Source organism: Meleagris gallopavo, chromosome 2, assembly GCF_905368555.1.
Source record: "Meleagris gallopavo chromosome 2, MGAL_WU_HG_1.1, whole genome shotgun sequence".
NCBI classification, from domain to species: Eukaryota; Metazoa; Chordata; class Aves; order Galliformes; family Phasianidae; genus Meleagris; species Meleagris gallopavo.
Window position 1 is genome coordinate 84,889,747 of NC_139405.1, and position 23,904 is coordinate 84,913,650.

The window sequence follows — 23,904 nt, forward strand, 5'->3', positions numbered from 1 at the left end:
ATTGCCAAACCAGCTTTTATTATTATTATTATTATTTATTTTATTTTGCAGGAGTAAATGTCCTATTAACACAATGCTTAACACGATTCTTAACAACAATCAGCTGCCAGGGGCTTGCTGTAAGCACATACACTCATCCTCTAATGTTATGTCAGCTAAAGGAATTTAGATGAATGAAACATCAGTTAAACATGGTCCTTTAAATCCATGTTAAACCTGACAACTAAAGAGGCATAAGGAAAACAAATTAGCTATCTAATCCTCGATATATTTTTAGAGACTTAGAGCAAAAAAAGACCCTTCTACCTAAATCTACTAAAACCAGATCTATCAGTATTAATTAGCAACATGTAAACACCTTGATTGATAGTCGAGCACTGCACATTGCTCTTGCAGTGAACTGTGCCTTTCAAATTCCTACCCATGTGCCCCAATAACATACTGTTGTTACAATGCCACGTAGGTTTTACATCGAAGGAGCCTAATAATAGCTTCTGTTCTAGAACGAAAATGGTTTGCTACAGGACAAAAAAAAAGAATACAACAAAACAAAACAAAACAAACAAACAAACAAAAAAAACCCACACCCTTTTGGGAGGACAAAAGTGCAGCAAAACATTTTTATACTCAGTTGTATTTGTTTCCATGCAGGCAGGCAGCTAATAATGTACATTTGTCAGTTCACTACTTCAACAGTGTTCCAGAAAACAGTGCTCCTGGCCATGACACATCAGGGCTGCTTTCTACGGTTTGTCATTTGAATGGCTTTCTGGGAAAAGAACATTACAGCAGTTCTGTTTTAACTAACCTTTTTTTTGTGTCTGTGCCTATAAATATGAGATGTCTTTCCACTACTCTTTTATCAAGCCATATCTAATGGTGACTTGAACTAGAATGAAGTGGACATGAACAGAAAGGGAGATCTCACTCAGCAGGTAAGGGACTGACAGAATGATTTCTGAGCAGGTAAGCTGATATAAAATACTTCTGCACCTGCTTCAAGATTTTAAATCAAGCAAATACATTGTTGTGCTTTATACACAATTTTATTCACTTGTATGTGTTGCGTATGGTCTAATTCTGCAGCAGATCTAATTGTGCAGACACAGATCAACTGAAACAATTAATTACCTTAGAAAGCAAGTCTAGCTCATTTTACCTTCTCATGTCTTTCTTTAAAGAGATTTCAAAAGTAACAGAAGTAGTGATCAAAAATCTGATCCCATTAATATTTGTAGAAAATCAGATTGGCTTCGTTAATATGAATGGAACCACTACTGTTTGTTGATTAGAGACTGACTGAAATTAGAAAGTGATACTTTTGAGTCATTCTACTGACCTGGGTGAAGTTGGAGATGCTCAGTTTTCATATAAGTGCTTTTTAAAGTTGATTCTTGTCCAAGCATTACAATAAATACTTTCAATAAAGTTAAAAATACCTGTTATTTTGGGTAGAGTCCAAGTGATCTCTTTCTGAAAAACATGAAATATACAAATTCAATTATTTAAAATACAAATTCAATTAAAAATGCTAGAAAGGTATAACATAGCTTAGAAGTAATGGTGCAGACAGACTTCCTAAGGCTACTAGAAATTTTTATCAGGATGAAGAAATGGATACTTTTTATGCCAGAGATACACCTGCTCTGAGTCACTGACTGCTTCCTAGGCCATCTTTGCATATGAAATGAGTCACAGAAATTAGACATAAAAGTCTTGTAGATCATTAAGTCCATTTCCTTGCAAATGTCTTCCAGATGAAGAATCAGTCATGTGTTAAATAGACCCTGTTACTACATCTCATTTACACTGCTGCAAGTTGGAGATGACACCACCAGTGTTCTTTTCTGGTCCAAAATGATCTTCATTTTGAGATTCTATCTCACTTAAGGGAATTTTTTTTTATGTGGTGCAGGTGGCATAGTCCAAGGGAAGTACTTTTAAATAACTTAGCCACAAGTATTAGGCTGCCTTGAAACAGTTAGAGAATCAATGACCTTGAGAAGTAAAACTACTAATTGCATGTGTAGTATGAAGTCTTTTGGATAGGAACAGCAGACAAAGGCAGAAGTCCGATGTAAAAATAAGTGAGCTAAACTCATTCAATTCATTTTCCCATGAAGGACATTAATTATCTTGAGTGCATTTACAAGTTTCAAAGCAGAAAGGAGACTCTGCCTGTGCTCCTAATGTTATTGTCATCTTCCTGTAACCTATGATAAGATTGTGCTTCATAGCTTCTCTAACTGCAAAACAATCACACACACCTAATATTTATGCACTTGCAAGTCCTTCACTGTGAGGTTTCTGTAGTAGTAAATCACTCCCTGAGAACCACTTCATCAAACAGGGTCACTGAGAGAGAAATTAGTTACAGCAATATCTTGGCGATGTACTGCAATCATCACATCTCTAGCTTACAAACCACCAGCATCTTCATATAGTAGTGCACACTATTTTATCACTACAAGCAAAAAGCCAGAATCCCTCTGCGTGCCTACAGTAGCTTCCTGGAAATGTCTGGGTTGTTCCCTGTGGCTCTTTCTAAGTCCATGGGCCTTCTGGTATAAATCTGAGAAGCTCCAGCAGCTCTAGAGAAACTGCATTAATTCCCAGCAGTAAAAAATTAGTTCCAGCTGCCTGTGCTCCTTCACTGCTTCATTGCTGGGATGCAGCTGGGCAACCCTTTCCATCTGCCAGGAGAAAAGACAGAGAAAAAACTTGGACATGGGCGTACTTGTTTTATGCACACTATTGTGTAAAGTCTTAAGGAACATCTCTCTTTAAGACTTGACTTTTAGTTTCTGAGATTTGCTAGCACATAAAAACATTAGTTAAACTTGACCATGCCAAACAGAAGAAGCTGCAAAGGGTAACCTGGTAGCAGCCCAAGTGGTTCAAAGAAAATTTCTCAGCATTTTGAAGTTGGTTTACTTTTGAAAGTAATCTCAAAAAATGCTCAATGTGAATAAGGCAATTGTTGACATCATTTGAAGAAGAGCTTATGATTTTTTTAAGACTAGACATTAGTCTGGAAACAGTTCATTTCACTTTATCAACTCTGATTTTTGTGATAGAAAAATCCAAGTGAAGCAGTTTAAATAAATAACACATTCAAATGACCTTATGTTTTTTTTTTTCACTTTTGTTTTTAGCATATATATTTCTTTGTTATCGACAGTTTTTAAATCTTAGTCAGCACATTTTGATGTCTTGATGGCCTTTGCAAAATGAATCTTTTATTCTTGAAAAATATTTATCAACAACTGAGGAAGATCATCACAATTTCACCTCCTAATGCTTATTAATAATAGCTAAAATTTGTTAATAATCTGAAAGAAAAGTGAAAACAAACGTGCGATTAATACTGCAGTACAGTCTACTGAGTAGCTGCATCACTTCTTTGGATAGCCAGTAGCAGGCACATTAATTATCTTGTTGCTTATGTACATATAGAAAAGCTACTGCTAGAGATGCACTGTTTCCTCTTTCTGCACTGTTTTCTTCTACATTAGTTTATCCACAGTTACACAGGAAATCTTTTTTTTAAAACATATTCCTTTCCTCAGTTTTTCCTTTCAAATGTTATAGTGCGAGTTCCTTTTTCTCATTTTCCTGTCTCTCTTCATCAATACATTTCTCAGAGAAGTTTATAAACCCCAGTAGTGTTCGCAGCCTTGCCTAAGGTCAGGAATGAAGAAAAAGTAGGAAAAAATAGAAGTTTCCTTTTGCAACATCTGAATTTGTCCCACAGTACACTGCAGATATATTTCGAATCATTTATAAAATCCTTTTGAGGCAAATGTCCAATAATTGTCTTGGACTTCCACCTGTTCCACAAACTAGAAGTCTCTGCACTTATTATTCCTCCCAAAGGAGACGCTTTACATTTCCAAATGTTCTTGGCCTACGGATTGGCAGGTTACAGATGAACTGCCTTTTGACAGCGCTGTATTTCATGATACAGTTAATGTTCCACTTCAGTGCTTGTACAAAGCTTAGAAGGGAATGCAAACTGATTAAGATCAATTGCTTTATATGGATGGCTTTTGCATTGCCACGAGATATTAAATGTCTATCAGCTGTGGAAGCCTGAAAGCATGCCAGAAGTGGCAGGTAGCTGGGTTAAGTAGAGCTAGCAATCTCATCTACAAAGGGCTGAAATATCTGCTTGCTTGTACTATCCTGTATTCTCTCCACTTCCCACCTATCATTATCATATGTGAGCTGAACAGCAGGATATTGTCTTGTTCTCATTATTTGGCATGGTTCTCTAATACACGGCTGTAATATGTGAGTGTATCCCCGAGGCACTGTCTGTAATGTACAGACATTTTCTTGTTGTTGGTCACAGACATGCAGACTCTTATGCATTCAGAGCAATGGAATAGGTATCTAGTAAATACAAGTAAAGCTGTTATTTGCATGAGTTGAAATTTTCCATAACAGGAATTGATGTCTATTCCACTCTAGTCTTCCTGCCTGTTCTAGGACTTGCACTGGTCCACCTTTACCAAAATGGAAACCCTTCCAGAAGCAAATCTCCCACATCAAGGGGATCAGCACAAGTTGCATCACTGGAGCAAAAAGTCCTGATGGAAGTCAGGACTTGTGGAGCACCAATACCCATAAATGACAGTTCATAACAGATACATCTTTTAGAAAATGTAAATTTTAATTTGTTGCATAATGCAGCATACACTGCATAAATTTTGGACTTTGTATTTCTGGCAAGAATAATTGAATCACCACTTGAGTATTCACTAACTAAGAAAAAGAAACAAATTTCAAAAGTCTCAAGGCTTTTGACTGAGCATGTCAGTAAGTGTTTGAAAACAAAAGAAAACAGAAAAAAGAAAACAAATGATGGCTAAAAAAACTTTTATGTAGCTTTAGGATATCCTGTTACTGCTGCCACACAGCAAAAAAAAGTAGGAGCATTTGGTAATGACATTAAAAATAATTAGAACTTTTACCGTGTTAATGCCATGACTACTTCTTTTTCCTTTCTACCTAGCATGATTCCATGAAATTAAGTCATGATCACTCTCCAGCTCACTTGTACCGTAATTCTTTCAAGATGCTACTATACTTAATTATCCTGTCTTCTGTAAAACAAACGTTCTATAAATAATAAATTAAGGAGAAAATTCTTAGGTCATATTTCCCAGGTGCTTCCCACACTGTACTGGACTTTTTCTGACTGTTGACACCCACATAAACTACCAGACAGTAAGGCTATATTGTGACTCATGCTTCTAGAATCATAGAATCATATAATCCTCAGAGCTGGAAGGGATCTTTAAAGATCATCTCGTCTGACTCACCTGCAATGAACAGGGACATAAAACACATTGCAAAGATTCAGAGCAAGGAGGAGAGAGGAAGGAAATGTTTCTGCAAGCTCTGTTTTAAGAAACAAGTTCTATGCCTTGTTGAGTGGGATAATGATGGAAAATAGCATAATGGGTAAAGAATAACACAGAAAAATGGAGATAATAATGATAATAATGGAAGCCACATAACTGTTTCCTTCCATATATATATCAAATGCTGCTTCCTTTTCTTCTAAATGTTTTTGTTTGCCACCAGAAGGGTCTATTGCCTTACCAGACAGGTATTCTGCTTTTGTGCAGATCATTTTTTCTTCTGGAAATTCAGAAAATGCAGAGTGTGCAGATTATTCTCATGTGGAAAAGGTAAAGAATAGTATGATACAGAGGATACCTCTTTGTTTCTCAGTGCTTTTACAGCTCTCAGTTCCAGCCTGACCCAAGCAAGCCAAGAACTGTTGGCCATGTTGCTGAGTTTTAAATACATGCTTGAGAACGTATTCATGACAATTTGTGACCAAATATAGAGTGATTTCTTTGTTGGTTAAACAGTACCACAGAACCATAATTATGATGTCAGAAGATGGAGAATTTGATCCCTACCTTGATATTTTGTGAAATAATTAATCATTTGTGATATTAAAATCTTTGCTATTTCTTATTTTCTATCCTTTGTTCTTTGCCTTGTCATCAGCAGATTAATCATACTAATGAAGAGACAATTCAGGCACATACTGATATTCATTGGGATAATACAAACATATTATTTGTTCTACTTCCTCTTTGCACCATCTCTATTTTTTTTTTTTCACATCTATTTTAAAATCTGCTCCCAGCACTAAATCACATAAATTGCAAAAATAAAAGTAAATATAATCTTTTATTTCTTTCTTGCTTACACATCTAAACATGGATTTGCTCATTTGACTACTGCCATGGGAGTTTGGTTATTTAGCCAAATTAAATTGTGAAATTCATTTAAAAATGATTTATTTTCAGATTTCACTTCCCATACTTACAAGACTTCGTACTGTTCCATGTTTTAGGGCAATACATTTCCTCTATTAAAAAAACAACAACAAACAAAGCTATTTTAACATACGTAAGAATAAACATAAGTGTGATTATTACAAATACTTTTTTCTCCTCACATTTAAAGAGCACATTTGCTTGATAAATGATGTCACACTGTATGTTTTAATCTATTAACTGAAATCTATTAAATCTGCCTGAAAATTAAATTATAAAGGTACTTTCACCAGCTTTGTCCTAAGACTTAAGAAAAAGAATTCAGTGAGAAAATCTTATCCAACTAGCCTAATCTGAGTGTAGTTAAGTATTCACAAAGATCTCTATTAGCAAGAAGTCCTGGAAGTGCTACAAAGTAAAAGCAGCTGGTGGTAGTACTCCCTTTCTCTGTTCTGTTTCGTTCATGCATATTATTTGGCTGTATATTTTATTGCTGGTTACAGAACACAGCTGGAATTGGCAATGATGAAGTTGATGGCAACAATATATGTAGTTTCAGAAAGAAAAAGGGAATCAAAAGTACCACAAAGAATGCTCCTCTATTAGAAAATGAGAAGATTGAGCCATCTCTCACCTCAAAAATCCCAGATCCTCATCCTCTTCAAGGAACCATTGTTAGTTCAGAATCACCACTTCATCATTCTCTTCAAAACCTGACTAATTTTCCTCTGGTAGAAAACCACAGAGGGGACAGAGGCAGTTCCCATTTTGCCAGCAGTGTGAAAGAAGACATGTCTGGCAAAACACATGACATCCCAGAAAATGCTGACAGTGGGAAAATAGCAATAGAAAAAATGCAGGAGGGGACAGAAACACCAGGTAAAACAAAATTGTCCATGGGTGTACAGTCCACAAGCAACACAGAGAAAGTTAAATGCACAGAGACAGTGTGTGAAGAAGAGGACAGTGAGAAGACAGAGCATAAACAAGAGGACTGGGGCAGGACGGCTGAAGAAAACAGCGAGTTTCATTTGACAAAGATGGGTTCCCTGGAGAGCACTGCAACCACACAAGGGTGTGACACTGCAGTATCTTTTGCACCTGGCATTTCTAAACAAAGTCTACAAGAGCTAAAAAAACTTCTGAGTGAAGGCCCTCTGCCTGCCCATGCGCCCAATTACAGAGGCGGGTCAAGTGGCACTGTTGGTCAACAAAACTTGAAGCCCGTGGAGAACAGAGCTGAAAAACCAGGCAGGCCCTTTGAGACGCTTAGTGTCCATTTTGGAAAAGAGAATCGAAAATACCACAGTTTTCATAAGGAGGAAGCAGGGCAGCAGAGCAAACCTCTGCTGGTCCTCAGCTCTGCGGGTTCTGATCAGCCGCAACCAGCAGGAGGCGAGTTGGATCAGCCATTCCTGAAACAATCAGAAACTTCCACAAGTGCTGAAAGTTCTGCTCCTGAGATTCTGTTTGACTCTTCTGCAGGCAACTCTGGTAAGGATATTTAACCATCACCTGCTGTGCTATTAAAGAATACGTTTCTACTGTTTTATGCGGTTTTGTATGTTGCAAAATTTAGTCAGAACTAGAACACAAGAAAATCAACATTTGTGTGATAGGGATGGATCAGAAGTTGTACCCTACATCTATGCTGCATTTTTTTTTTTTTTTTTTAATAAGGCTTTTACAAAGCCAAACTGCCAAAGATTGCCATGCAAAAGTGGCTATGTCTTGTTCACTAAAACTGAGACATTTCCTCATTTAAACTGAGCACAGGCAACATTTCCCAAAGGTCTGGTAGGCAGTGTAGGACTCTGAAGTTACTTGGCCTTCTTAAAATTTCCTTTTTAACATTTGCAGAAGAGGAAATAATAGGCCCTATGTGCAGGTGGTGTTTTCAGTTGTTAACCCTATTAGAGGACTAGAATGCAAAATATCTAATATGAAAAAGAAAATGACACAGAGAATTTCCTTTTATCTTCATGATGTTCAATAAGTTCATTTTGGAAGTGTTTATAGAGTAAATTAATTGCTACTAATAGGCTGTGTTTTCTTTGAATAGTAAAAACTAAACTTCTAGACTAGCTGGGACAGCAAATTGAAATCTACTATAAGCTATAATAATGTGACGAACTTAAGCAATTAGTTGGTTTGTATCTATTCCAGGAAGGACAAAAAAAACACAAAAAATTGCCAGTTGAACACATATCAGGTTAATAAATTTCTGGGAGCATCAGATAATATTATAAGTTTTTCAGGGTATTTATGATGCTGTTTTATTTCAGTGATAAAAGAAATATGAATATTTTATCTTCATTAATAAGATATTTTGTCAATCATTAGCTATACAACAGAATGCAAGACAATATTAATATACAACAGTATTCAGTTATCCTGCTCTCTTGTTCTGCTTTCAGATGGTGGCAGCATGGCTATGGGTAATCTGTAAAGAATCTGAACGTATACCTAATTTTGTTAGCTACAGAACAGTTTTTGACATATTGTGTTAACAAGTTTGAACAAATTCAGGCAAGATATCCATGAATGGTTGTACATCAAAACTAATTCAGGGAACTGAATGAGAAATTAACAGGTCTGAAAAAATACTTTGTGCTCAAACCCCTTTCTCTTAGAATATGCAGCTCAGAGAATTATTTCTTACACTGCTCTGCATGCTGTTCCCTTACAAAGTCGCTTTTTTTTTTTTGTTTTGCTGAAAGGCTAGCAAAATTCATTGACAAATTTAGATTACCACTGTTTTCTCATTTGCTGTCTTCAAAAATAGAAAATACATTTTAAAATACAGGAATGATTGTTCTTCATTATGACACCATCTAAAAAAGTATAAGGAATTGAAGAGATTAATTGCAGATTCCACAGGGAGATTTCATCCAGATTTTAGCCACTTAAAGTGTCTAATCCAAGCTCATTACTTTATCAGTAGAGAAAGGCAGAAATTCTATCTTCAAAGAGTAATTAGAGGTTTTTGAGAAATTGGCCTTTGGAATTTGGCTTCTCTTTCTACCCAATCAATAGAAGAAGTCTGCATGGTTAACTTAGATTATTTGTCTTGCTGATTTGAAATGCTGGAAGCAACCTGGATTTATTCTCTGTCACTGGTGATAACAACTGTAAGAGACCTATAGATGAAGGCTAACTTTGAAGGGAGATGAGGTAAAACTGCTTTGTCTCATCTAAAACAAACTCAAAAATTTTGGAATCTGAGCTCTGGATTACATTTGACTTTTACCTAACAAATTGTAAGGTGTTGCGTACAATTTAATATTTCCTCTAGCAAACGGAAGTACAATCTTTTTGTAGAAGTAATTTCTAATCCAGTAGAAATGTGTTTTGAAACAACTTCATTGCATATACTTAGTAGCTTAAATGAAGAGAAGAAAGCTTTGGATAGAATTCTGATACCTTGAATGAGTCTTTGCCCCTAATAATTAATTAATTAGTTAATTTCGATGACATTGGTAAAATATTATCCTAAACATTTTATTTACTGAACTGCCTGAGCAGAAGTCTTGGATCTAAGCATGTATTGACACTGAATATATCTAAAATACAACTCCTCATATATAGCAAATTTTCAGATATCTAATCTTGACGGTATTTAGGGGCAGACTGCCCCTGTGTTGCCACCGGTTCCATGGCAACAAAACGTAGTAGAATATTAGTGGGAAAGTTCAACCTTTACTGCCATACCACCAACATCCACCTCTGCCATCATGGGCCAACATAATAAAATAGGAGGCATTGCTATCAAGCCCTCGTATAATCTGTTCTGTTCTTGCAGCTTATCTAAAGTGAAAAAACAAAGCCACGCTATTCCATCATGTACATTCTTTATGCCCCATCTGCAGCTCACTATATATTTTTTTACATTTAATTTTCTACATTTTGAACTCTGACATAGCACAGATGAAGCTTAGCTGCTTTCTAAACCTCAATTTTCCCTATTTTTTGTTGAGCAAACCATCTTTTTTTTTTTTTTTTTTTTTTTTCCTCACAGGCTCAAAACCCAAATATTTTTCTTTAAAGCAAACCAGAAGTCCTAAATCCTCTATCTTTCATACCAATAGCTGAAATCTCTTCTTGCTGTATGACTCTCTATGATTATACTTTTTTTCCTTGGATCAATACAACATAAGATCCTATATTTCTGCTCCATTACGTCCCCTTTTGTGTAAGATTCAACTCATCTGGTGGTAAGCCAGTCATCCTGCAACGCCGTGAGCAAAAGAGGTATATTCAGACAGTAACTCTTCCATTTTCTTTCTAGTAGCATTACAGTGTTGCCAGAATAATTAGTTTAGACCTAATATAACTGAAATGGATTCTCTACTATTTCTCTGCAGCAACCTCTCCTTCTACAATGTGCTAAAGAAGAGTTTAATCTACCTTGAACATTGTGCAAAGGCTTATTTTCTCTAAATAATCTTGCATTCCATTTCACATGGTGCTCTCACTCATTTTTATATTATCATTTGTATATTTTATAGATTTTTGGGTTAGTATTTGTAGTTTTGCATTATTCATATATATTTTTAAAAATGTGTAGATAATTGATATATACTAATAACTAGTTTGTAGTAATTAGAAAACAAACACAAGTGATACCAATTGCTTCTCAGTGATAACTTACATGGAAAAAACAGATAGAACCACAGAGAAATAAACATTAAGTGTTTTTCTGTGTACTATTGATTTGATATAAATATCTAGAAACTGTGACATACATGTAGCAATTTTCTTTATAAAAGAAGGCCAGTCTGGATTTAAAAATCAATTTTAAAATGAAAATCTGAACCTAAATTTGAGCATTTTGTGAAACTAATATATATATTTCTGTTAGTAGAGTTTATGAATTGAAAATGAAGATGTCTTTATTTCTAAAGTCCCAGGGAAACAATTACACTTGCGAACACAGTTCTCCCTCATGAGAATGTAAGACTGTTAGATTGTGTATCTATGTCTGCTACGTTTGCCTAACATTTATTTATTTGCTACCTTATCTATAGTAGGTGATGCTCTAGATAAAGTTTATATGAATTGAGAAAAGACAAAGTTCTTGGTTTCCTAACTACTCTTTTCCAAACTTTCTCCATCACTAGTTGCATGGACTTAGTCTAGCCCAATTTAAATTAAAATATCGATATTAATTTTAACCTCATCATCTAAAAAGATCCATCACTAATTATAACAATTCAAACCTGAAAATACAATTCTTATTTCTTCAGTTAATTGTTTTGGTTTTCTTAATGTTGTTTAACACATATTCACCTTTAGAATTTTTCTATTAATTTATGACATTTCATATAATTTAATGATGTAGTAATGCATTTATTGAAATAATAACCTTAGCTTGCAGACAACACATACATAACTTAAAAAAATTACTTACCTTGTTAGATGTTTAAATAACATATATCAGTAGCTTTGCATTCTGAAATGAATTCATCTATCATTATTATGAACATATATCACATTTATTTTTCACTTTGAAATTACTATAAAGTTATTTATATCTCCTAGGAACACTGATTTACAGGATTATTTGGGTCAGAGTTAAAGTTGTTTTTCATAAATTATATGGAGATTTTTTCCTGAGAAAATGTTTGTTCAGAAGATGTAAATAATACATGCAACATTTCTTCTTTATAAGATATATCTGCAAGCCTTATATCTAAGGCTGACAGTCAAATATTACTTTGAGTAATATGAAAACATTAAGACCTACCTGTGACAGAACTGTAATGAAAACCCTGAATGGGAAAGGGAAATACATACCATCTTTGCACAGGAAGTTACACTTGTAGAATAAAGGCTCTAGCACTGCTTTTACAGCCAAAAACCTCAGGCTTCTTACCCTGGAGCTGAAGATGCCAGTTGTAATCCATAGGAAGATCTTCAGAATCTTTCTGAGCTCAATCCATCTGATCAGTAGCCACAGTTTATTATCTGCTAATAGACTGGTGCTTGATGCTCAGATTCATAAGGAAATGAAATCTGCCAATTATTAGTAAATATTTATGTTGTAAAGCAAAATGGAATGACTGAGGTGGGATTCAAGTCCTCATTTCTTGGATGACATACATAAAGTAATGTTAATTTACATATATTCCCTGCTCACTAGTTGTGTCTTGTCAGCATCTGTAATAGTGTGAGTGTGTTGCACAAAATTGAACAGAACTTCCTTATTCAATGTATACAGGACACAGTGCCCCAGTGCTTTTGGAGGACAGAGAAAAAAGTTGTTTCCATTAGCAGCTCACAGCTGAAGCAGATGAAAGGAAAGAGAGAAGGTGTCTGTGACAATTTTTTTTTTTCTTCTTGGTTTTACTTATTTGATTTATACTGTTTTTCCTTTGACTTTAATATTTACTTAAACTTTTGTTTTTGCTTTCACTTGTTATTTATTCCTCAGGGAGCAATGTTATTACTTAATGTCTCCTTACTTTAGTATCCTAGCAACCTCCTTGCCATCTAAAGCTGGAGATTGGTGCAGCAGCATTCAGAGCTTCCACAAAGCCTATGACTGTGGAAGTTTACTTACTTCTGAAGGAATGGTCAGACAGCTTTGTGCTGGGCTATTTTGCTGGACTCCTTGCAGCTTTGCAGCTGGGAGTCATAGCTGTCCCAATGCAAAGATCAAAAAGATCTGTCTGCTGTCCTCTACTAAAGGAATTTTACCCCATTTGTGGTAGTTTGATACTGGTGAGATTAGGAGTGCTCCTTCTATAAGCGATGTAACTTTTGACTTTCACTTGAAGGCTGCTGCTAAGTGGCAGCTGTTTCTGATCTACTGTTGGTCTGAGTGATTTTAAAAAATTCATCTAGTCATATTCTCAGTTTCCATAGAAGAATGGAGGACTTTCCTCCTACAAAGGAAGAAATATTTTATTTTAAAATATTGATATCATATTTTTTGTCTTTGGTTTAGTAAGTTTATGGGAGTAAATAGAAATTAATATTTTATATAGTTTAACTTGAGTAGTAGTAATACATAGATATGCAAAAGAAAAACAGGCTGAGAGATCAAGAGGTTTGTGAAAGGAAGTTACTATTCTTAGGTCTCTAAAGAAAAAAAGACAGGTTTAGTAGATAAATATTCTTTTTATTATATTTCATTATCCATGCACTTTTAAAAGAGTTTAAAGGAACACAGAATCTGAATTAAATCAACTTTCAGTGGGAAAAGGTTATCCAGTTGCTATTTGTGCTCCTAAATTCATTCAATAAACACACCGAGATATTTCTCAGAAATCCCTGGCTTCAGTGCTTGATAGCCCTGTGTTTTCTTATCAAAAAAACATTCAAGTTATAGACTATTCCAAAAAATACAGGATTTTGTATGGATTCTCAGGAAAAAAAAAAATGCCAGTTTATTTACAAAAATGTTTTGTGATCCATATCTTTTTCTTAGTTTTATTTTTACGCTCTGCATCAGTTTGCCATTACTGTACTTTTTAGTATTGCAGTGTTCATTTTTTTTTTTATATGAACATTCCTCTTCACTTATAGCATCCAGCAGAGAACCTGATATAAACGGCCTCGGAATCCCAAGCCTCCTTCACCTGTTCTCTCACATTGAATTTATTAAGCAGCAGATGGCCAGGGACAGCATACAATTCGTCAGATTTGAATCGATAGACCTCCATGGTGTGTCAAGATCAAAGAATGTTCCTTCTCGCTTTTTTCATGTAAGTATTCTGGTTTCTAGGTACACCTAGTGTTTTCATTGCTCTGTCCTTAATTTATATATATATATATATATATATATATATATATATATATTTCCCTAGTTCACGCAGAATCTCAAATTTAGAACAAATTATCCGCTCCTTTCACTTGTTATTGTTCCCAAAGAATGTGGACATTTTTTCATCACTGTAATCATCTATCCCTTGGTTTCTCAAAAATGATAATCCAATTAAATAGGGCCAGTAATTTCTCTTCTTTGCACTTCTAGTAAACTCGTCTCTTTATCTTTTCAAGTTCTACACAATTATAAAGATTTAGATTTATTGGATATCATAAATTGCAATGAAAAAATTGTAACCACTAACAGAAAGAAAATGAGTAAATTAAAATGTCTTTAGCTATTAGAAATGTTATAGTTGTCAATCAGGTGAGAAATATGATTCAATAGCAATATTTTCCATACTGATGATTCATTCATTCATATTTAGAGAAGCCATTATTTACAGTTTTAAGTATTTCAACAATATTCCACCTGATTAGGAAATATTTTATCAGCTCTGAGCTTTCCCTTTTTTATGTTCATTCTGTCTCCTCTGTTCCCTTTCCCATGGAAGGATAAAGGTAAAATGTAAATATGAGCCAGGTTTCTCTTGACAGTCACATAATTGCAGCTTTCATCATCCAGTGGTTTTGTTATAAGTTGTAAAGGCGCTTGCTTGGAGATGTCCTATCTACATTTCATTTATATAAGTGGAAGTTCTCTGTTTAAAGAGAGAAAGTAGAACTAGGAGTTTATCCCATTTGCTGCCTAAGAGGGGAGCACTGAAACAGAATAATTTCTCACTTGAAAATGCAATGTATGTTTTTTTTTTGTTTTTTTGTTTTTTTTTTCTTCCCCAACTCAGTAAAACAAGAAAGTGAGAATTTTTGGTTTAATTTTGCATTTGAAAAATGGTGAGGCAAGTGTTATGGCATTTAAAGAGAGGCGGCAGCCTGAATTTCATCATGAATCTTTTATGGTCACTTAGCTCTCTGTAAAACAAATGCTCAGAGAACGCTAAAGCCTCATAAAGTAATTATAAACAAAAGTTTGACTTGCAAAGTTTGCACATGACTGATGATTCCCATATTGTACAAACAATAAGAAGAAAAAAAAAAAAAACAAACAACAAAGGAATACTAAGTGTTGAATATTTTTTTCTACATCTCTTAATGGGAATTAAAAAAACAGTCAGGATACTTGATGCCAGGATTTTCATACAAATTTTGTACAAGATTGCCCCAGTTCATAGCGACACAGTAATTGGCCAGTATCTTTCACTTTAATGATTGCTGTGCTTTAGGTGTTCTTTTATGAAAAATACTACTGTTCTTGCTATAAATCAGAGTTTTATAAATTTTACTTACATAGAAATACCATTCAGTTATTTTCTCATTTGGTAATTTGTCATTCTGCTCCGTGTTTAGGAAAAAGCAATTCATGGTGTTGCCATGCCCAGAAGCTATCTTGAACTGACCCTGAATCCTAAGGATAATGAAATAGATTATATAAATGCAACCAATTTTAATTGTGACATAATTCTGAACCCTGATTTATCAACGTTTCGAATTCTACCCTGGACAGAGCAGACTGCTAGAGTGATATGTGATTCTTTCACTGTACTGGGCAACCCTCTAATGACCTCACCTAGGCACATTGCCAAGAAGCAGCTGAGAGAGCTTCAGGACAACGGCTTCTCTCTACACTCTGCCTTCACTTATGAATTTTGTATTTATGGCATTACTGAGGTTGTAAATTCGAAGACAATATCCTTTCCTGCAGCAACGATACTAAATAACCATGACCAGACATTCATTCAGGAGCTCATTGAAGGAATGTATTGTACTGGGGCCAACATTGAAAGCTTTTCTTCTTCTAGTGGGCCTGGACAAATGGAGATCACTTTTCATCCAGCATTTGGCATAGATGCTGCTGACAGTGCCTTCACCTTTAGAACAGGCATTAAAGAGGTGGCTAAGAAGTATAGCTACATAGCTAGCTTTTTCTCGGAATCGGGATTCTATAATTCAGGGGCTCTCTCACATAGTCTATGGGATCTGAATGGGCAGAAGAATTTGTTTTCTGCTGGTTATGGAGCCGAGGAGCTCACAGATATTGGAAAAAATTGGCTATCTGGTCTCTTGGCACACTCAGCAGCTATTAGCTGCTTGATGGCTCCTACCACCAGCTGCCGTAAGCCTTATTCAAAATACAGCAAAGAATCGAAAGAGACTGTAAGTGCAAAATGGGCATATAACGATAACAGCTGTGCCTTTAATGTCAAATGTCATGGTGGAAAAGGTACTCACATAGAGAATAAATTAAGTTCTGCTACAGCAAACCCCTACTTGGTACTTGCAGCTACTATTGCTGCAGGTCTAGATGGAGTAAAGAGGGGACTTAGGTATGATGATACATCCCAGGAAGAAAACCACATATCTGATCTGAAACCTTCATCCGTCCCTCTGAAGCTAGAAGATGCTCTTGTGGCACTTGAGAAAGATTCATGCATTAAGGAAGCATTAGGTGAAACTTTCATCAGTTATTTCATTGCCATGAAACATTATGAGTTAGAAACTGAAGAAATGGATAGTGAAAGGAATAAATGCCTAGGGTACTTTATTTAGAGGGAGCACTCTTCTGTACTGATGCTGTGTAAACGCATATACTGTAGACAAATATTTTGAAATTAGTAAATATATTTTAAAATGTTTTAATGCTTTATTTATTGCATTTCCTTCTTTGTATAGTAAATAGCAATTTCATTTATAGTCTGTACATTCTGCAAAGTAGAAAACTGATATTCATGAAAAAATATTGACAGGCTTTTAGAATACTAGTTTTCATTTTAAGTGAACAGGCCTGCTGGTAGAAAGAAGAAAAGAGAAGGTGAAATGGAAAAGAGCTTCTATTTTGCTTCACAAAAAGCTCTTCGGGGGGCTCTGTGAACGTATTTATTTACCAAGTCCTGTCTTCTATTTCTGGTTGTTTCTCAGTCTTCACAAGATCTTGGCAGAAAAAAATAAAAAATACTTTCTTTGCTCATAATGTTTTCTTACCTTTATTCTTGTTTAGTTCCAACAGTTGCACAGTTTAATAGCTATTCCTTGTTCTTCATCTTGGCAAGATGTGTTAATGACCATCACTGCATGTATCTTATATATTAAAGTGATAAGATTTTTACATAAAAGCAGGCACACCGGCTAAACAAAGCTGTACCAGAAATTGCTATGGACATGTATTAAACTCCTGTAAATGTAATAATGTTAACAAGTTTAAAGTTTATATAGAAGCTGATCCTGATATACAATCCTGATCGGATTTCCAAAATCCGATTTCTGATCTCTATACATATTTCACATTAATTTTCTATAAAATAAAGCAGATTAAATAAAACATAAGTGATCTCACCTTTCCCAGAGAGATCCAGAAATGCCACGTAAAACTGACAAATGTTCTTTCAGTTATTTTGTGACTTAGATACCTAAATCAGTCACAACGCTATTTGAAATAGAAAACTGACTAGTTTCCTAAAAATATAATGTTTCAATGTAACAAAAATAAGATAATTCCAACTCCGTGGAATAACATCAAGAATATTTCTTTCAAAATAAGCAGTTATGAATTTTTGAAGTTGTTCGCATCCTTGAACAATTTTTCATGCATTTGCTTCAGAAAGGTAAGGAGAAAAGATGAATACTTCGTACTGCTCAATTGAAATCAATAACTATTGACAGATGTGCTGTTAACATTTAATCACTTGAAGTATTGTCTAGAAATACCATTCACTATTCTGCAGGTCCAATATCAATTCTCAAACACTACAGTTTGGTAATTTAAACTTGCGCAGTGTTTTAAATTGAAAAAAAAAATATGATGACATTTAAAACATCTAGCTTTGCATAAGGTAGTGCTCATTTCCCAGGATGCTGCAGTCAGGTGCTGCAAGGCTCTGCATGAGAAATTTCTGTTATTAATAAAGCATCTTTTAATCTTTGCAGCTTTAATCAGACTGTATACTTATATATTCATTGACAAAGTGGTACTGCTTTTGACACTGTGTAATGTCGTGACTACTATTTCTACATATTGGTTTGAGCCAGGCTTCAGTTCCATGCCATGTAGAAGAATTACAAGGAACATTGCTCTAAATCCCTAAGCTTTTAAAATAGTTAAAGTATTAAAGAAAACTTTTTACAATATCAGCGTGATAAAGCCATTGTGGTAATTGGCAAGTCAAAAATAAGTTAAATAAATATTTGCTGGGCTAGCTATGCTTTTTAATAAATACCATTAATAATCATTAAGTGAACATTCACAGGATAGTGAATCAATAGGATTGACATTTAGAAAACCTATGGAGTCCCCACCATGCTTTTAACTAATGCTATAGATTCTGGTAGAGATCTGGTAAGGGTCACCAAACTTTTGTGACTTATTGTTGTACCAAGATAATACATTCTTGGGGTGTAAACATTATAGGAATAAGCTTGCTTGTTTGTTAGCTGGGTTTCCTTGTTGCTGTGTGACTGTGGAAGAGAGGTGAACTGTGAGCTCATAGTTAAGTTTATAGGAAAGGAAATATACTGTATGTATTAGCCCAGTGATACACAAGCCCATCTGTGAATCTAGGGATGAAAGTGATATCACTTGCTTCTAGCTTCCAAAGAGATACATATGTGGTCTAATATAATCAGAGTAAAATACACATCAAAACCAATTAGACAGTTGAGTTGCATACTTTCATTCATTACCTACTGTAGTGACATAGATATTAGGCCTAAACAACATAATTATACTTCTATTTGGTTATCTCATCTCATTATCATTATCATTTACATACATCTGTGAAAACAATTCATTTCACATAGATATTTAACTCACCAGGGTATGGTTGTAACACCAGTCCAAGCTAGTTTCATCTAAAAACTTCAACTGTGTATTAGTCATTAATTACCTTATAACTAAGAATTCAAGAAGACAAGCATATGTGCCTTAATAGACTTACTTGTTTCCTTTCCTTGCTGAGTCACACATCCCTCAAGACAGGAGTCAGTTCAAAATAAGTGGCATCCTTAGATCTGGCTGACCATGTCTCCTTGATGTGGCTCTATAACATGGGATAGCTGTAGCTCCATGCCAATACCACACTGCCTCCTTACTAGGTGCTTAAGTGTGGGGCAAAGCAGTAGTTAGTTGGGCTTATGTAGACTTGTGCCAATAAAGTCTCAGATTTTAAAATTCCCTCTTTGGTGTTCCTCCATCTGTCTTTGAAGAGAAGTTGACATTCAGCCAAGGTTAGTTATGCAAAGCCTGCTCTTCCTCAAGTACACAGAATTGTTTGTTTTCTCTATCCTTCTACATGAAGTCCAATTTGAACCTGAAGGTTAATAAACAATATCTGTGTAGGTATATGTCTCTTATATTTATTCTGAACTCACTAAGATATCAAAAGTGGAGATTGGTTCAACATTTAATCCAGTATGGTCTTTGCTATTATTCAGAGAAAATTCCATTGTTGGTTATCTAGAATATCCTCTTAGAAAATAGAAATAATAACTAAATTACATTGGTTTTAGGGTAGGATTTCTATTAATAATATGTGTACACAAGAAAAAAATATACCAGAAGATGCATGCTAAACAGACAGAAAAACTGACTCACAGTTACAATTAGACATACCATGTAATTAAACAATAGGGACAAAATGAAAAATGCATAGAAACACCATGCTATGAAGTTCAAATAAATTTTGTGCTGTGCAATGAACAGTGAAAACATCTCACACCCCTAATTACAATTTATCTTGATCTATTTTGTTATATAGTGTCAGAAAAATTACATAAAATCTACAGATTCCTCCATACAGTACCATGAATTTGAAAGTGGCATTCATTTAACTATGCTTCAGGTTTTGTAAGATATGAAAACAAAATTTAATTTACTAATTAACTTATCTCCTGTATGTCAAACTGCTGACACCATCCACACAAGCAAATCTTCAGTCTTCTTTCAGGCTCCAGCCAGAGGGCAGCAGTGCACTGTGCAACTTTCCTCTGGGATCTCAAACTCTCATACTGTGCTGCAAAATATCACATAAAAATATACCTATTTATTTTGTATGTGTATGTATGGTATTTCAAAGAATCATAGCACAGTAGCTGAAAGCTAGTGCATCTCTTTACCACTTGGTTAGTTAAGCTTAGTTTACTGTTGAATTTTCCAATAAAGGATGCATTTTCAGACTTCTCAAAACATCATCTCAATTCCTAATAAAATTATGTAAATCTTTAATTAATCTAAAGAGATACATCCATGTTTGTGTCTGTGTATATATGCATATAATCTTCATATATATTAACAGTGTTGCAACCAAAGTATTTGTCATTTAATAGCAGCACTTTGAAACTGAATGTAGGCCACCACTGAAAAGTCTTTCAACAGTATTGCATTATTAAAATGCTGAGGAGAGTCTACTTACTCATATGGATTGCCATTTTACCTATACTAATTTATTTCCTTTCCAACTCATTATTTCTTGTCTGCTGTAGGAGAATCATAAATACATAATAAATGCATCCTAGACACACCTGTTCCAACTGCATTTCTGTTCCTGAGAAGAACTGAGTAAAGGTTTGCAGAACCCAAATGCAGAATTTAGGTTATTGAGATTTAGCCATACAGTCTAGATATTAGCTGGGGACAGGCACTTTTATATATAATTCTGACTACATACCTAGTCAGTACTAGTCAATATTCATTCTGCATGTCAACTTCCACGCCTCACATTTATCATATATTTAATCTCTACACAAAGTTGCAAGATTCAGGCTTTAACAATCCCCTTCCCTCCTCTCTTTGCAACATGTTCTTTTGTTTCATTTCCTTTCCTAGTTAAAAGCTCAAATAAGTTTTAAATTACCCAAATGCTTTAAATAAAAATTGAACCTGCATTGTTGTTGCAAAACATTCATTTAACTGGTCTGAAATTATACTGTTTGGAAAATAGAAAAATATGGTCCTAGAATATGACAGTAAAGGAAGTAAAGAGAAGAGGAACTACCTACAGGCAGTTTCACTAAGCATATATGTTATATTTCAACAGTGGGAGAAAAAAGTGAAGAGGGCTGAGTAGGTGAGAGTTTGATTTACGTAAGCTCTTATTCACCACCTGAGAAAAGCTCAGCAAGGCAGTGGTCAGGATGTCAGCTGCTGGATGAGAAATAATTGGTTGAAGGTGAATAAAACCATGGCTGAAAGAGAAGCCACTTGGATGAGCTTGCAACTGCAGAGCAATTTTCTTTTGATTGAAGGCATGCAACAGCTGTTGTTCAATTTAATCTGTAATTTAAGAGTGCTTTTTGATTTCTTTGCTGACATTAAGTTCTCATCATGACAGTGTCCATGGATAGCATTTTCTGCCATCTTATGCTGCACTAGTAATGATATTTCATCCTGGTAAATGTTATGTCCTCACTTTTTCTTTTTTGTTTGACTTATACAACTTAAGTATACCTGAGATGGAACCTGCTACCACTTACAGGATCACAGGTAATACATAACATTGTTGTGTGTCCCTTCCATATACACTTACACTGTCTTTCTGTAGAATATCAAGTTGAAATCACAGCTTTTGGGTGCAGGCTCACTTTGTCAATTTTTAGGTATTCAGCTGCGCACCTCAGTGTGGAAGTTAGTTCTCACTAGAACTAACTGACTATTTGGTGACAAGGGATAAACATCTCCAAAGATAAACTGAGATATATATATATTTATACAATACGTTTATACAGTATTTGAAAATTTATGTAGCAGTAGTGTTTGAGGTGGTACTAACCACAACCTCACTGAAACCTACTTTCTTACACATCGTTCAACCACATACTAGATCTAGTAGGGATGGGGTTCATTTTCTTAATAGTAAGCTATAGGGTTGCAGCTTACAGTGCTTGCAGAGAATCAAGGACTTATTTGTTTCTGACTCCCCACTGAGTAGTCTGGGGGTGGCCAGAAGGTGGGACTTGGCCAGGACTGCTGACATGAACTGGCCAAAGACATATTCCATATCTTATGACTTAATACTCAGCAATCAAAACTGTGAGGCAGTTTATTTTTTTTTCCAAAGTAGACATTGCTTGGAGGCTGGCTGACCATTGATCTGTGTATGGAAGGCGACTGGCAAGTCTCCACTCATGTTTGCCCTTCCAATTCTCTCCTCCATCCTAATGGAGGGGGGCAGGATGTACAAGGAATTAGGCATTTGTTGCTGACCAAAATCAGTTGACCACAAATAATCATTTGAATACTCTTCTTCCTGGCCCAAGTCTACCCTAGGTGAAAGGCAGTGCTAAAAATCTTGGTGATTTTTAAGGCAGAAAGAGAGACATTGAGCAGTTGGAATGCATCCAGAGGAGGGCCACAAAAATGATCCAAGAGATGGAACTTCTCTCCTACAAGGACAGGCTGAGAGAGCTGGGGCTGTTCTCTTGGAGAAGAGAAGGCTCTGAGGTGACCTGATAAAAGTCTTTCAGTATCTGAAGGGGGTAGAAAGAAGGAATGGAACATACGCTTTAGCAGTCTGTTGCTATAGGGCAAGGGAAAATGGGTTAAAAGAGGGGAGATTTAGATTGGACATAAAAAGTTTCCTGTACAATAAGGGTGGTGAGGCACTGGAACAGGATGCCCAGAATTTTGGTGGATATCCTGCCATTGGAGACATTCAAGATCAGATTACACAGTGCTCTGGGCATCCTGATTTTGCTGTGGTGTCCCCCCTTATTGGAGAGGACTTGGACTAGGTGACTTTTAAGCATCTCTTCCAATGCAAATAATTCTATGACTCCATGAATAATGAAGTATGTTAGCAATACTAGAATTTTTGTGAAAAAGTGGAAAACTGAGGCTTTTGAAACCTGGGAGATTTTAGGCAAATTTAATATACTACCTATGCAGGTGTTAGATTTCTTGAAGAAAATGGTCTTTTCTGTATGGCACCTTATTCATTCAATCAGAGGCTAATATTTTAATTTAAATGATGTCTTCTGTAGATTTATTAAAAATATTTCTATATAAATATTTCATTGGTTGCAGGTAGTTCTTCACCATACAGCAACAGCAAGTTTAGTTAAAGTCCAGTTTATTCTCCAGCAGTGCTAAATGAGCACATCATTAGGGGCTCACAACAGAGCTGCTTAGTGAAATCTTCAGAGCCCCCTGGTAAATCACTGTTTCGCAATGAAGTTACACAGTCAGCTGCATGATATTGGAAGCAAGTGCGGAGTCTCACAATGAAGCTACACCATTAGTTTCTATATATTGCACAGTAAATCAATATAAATTTACAACAGAATTACACGGTAAGCTTCTCCGTATTATACACTAAATCACTGAGATTCACAATAGGGTTCACCTTTAAGCTCTCATGTGCTGTATCATAAATCACCAAGTGACAATAAGGTCCAGCAAGCACTTGCTTGATTTGGATTATTATTATTATTACTGTAGTGATATGTCTTTGACTGATGAATCTAGGTAAAACGGCAAATACCACTGACTTTAAGGAAGTATGTGGAATGTAGACATCTTGGCAGGTTCATGCAAAGTTGTGCTTCTTTTGGGATGCTCACAGTGCTGCTTAGAAACATGGTAGTTTTGCAACACACTGGGATATACTGACCAAAAACTTTGAACTTCAAGGAACAATGAGATGGTCTCTTTACCTTAGAGTACTCTGCACGTTGCCTCATCACTGCTGACCACACCTCACACTGAGAATGAGCTCATCTTGGGGCTATGTAGATTGCCTTGTTTATCATACACATTCATTAAGTATAAATATAAGGCAGCTTTCAG

At 35.4% G+C, this 23,904-nt stretch overlaps 1 protein-coding gene across 1 annotated transcript; it reads left to right on the forward strand.

The window, feature by feature from the left end:
- The first annotated feature begins 905 nt into the window (after window positions 1–905).
- On the forward strand, window positions 906–16,679 carry LGSN (lengsin, lens protein with glutamine synthetase domain). Its single transcript, XM_019613594.2, has 4 exons — window positions 906–935; window positions 6,806–7,796; window positions 13,833–14,011; window positions 15,480–16,679. Exons 1-4 carry the CDS (start codon window positions 906–908, stop codon window positions 16,677–16,679), a joined length of 2,400 nt encoding a protein of 799 aa, XP_019469139.2.
- The last annotated feature ends 7,225 nt before the right edge of the window (window positions 16,680–23,904 follow it).

Excerpts from the sequence above, each read along its gene's own strand:
- LGSN (XM_019613594.2), top strand. The coding sequence starts at position 906 with ATGAACAGAAAGGGAGATCTCACTCAGCAG. Across the intron at positions 936-6,805 it reads AGGGAGATCTCACTCAGCAG|AACACAGCTGGAATTGGCAA; the intron begins GTAAGGGACTGA and ends TGCTGGTTACAG. Across the intron at positions 14,012-15,479 it reads TTCCTTCTCGCTTTTTTCAT|GAAAAAGCAATTCATGGTGT; the intron begins GTAAGTATTCTG and ends CTCCGTGTTTAG.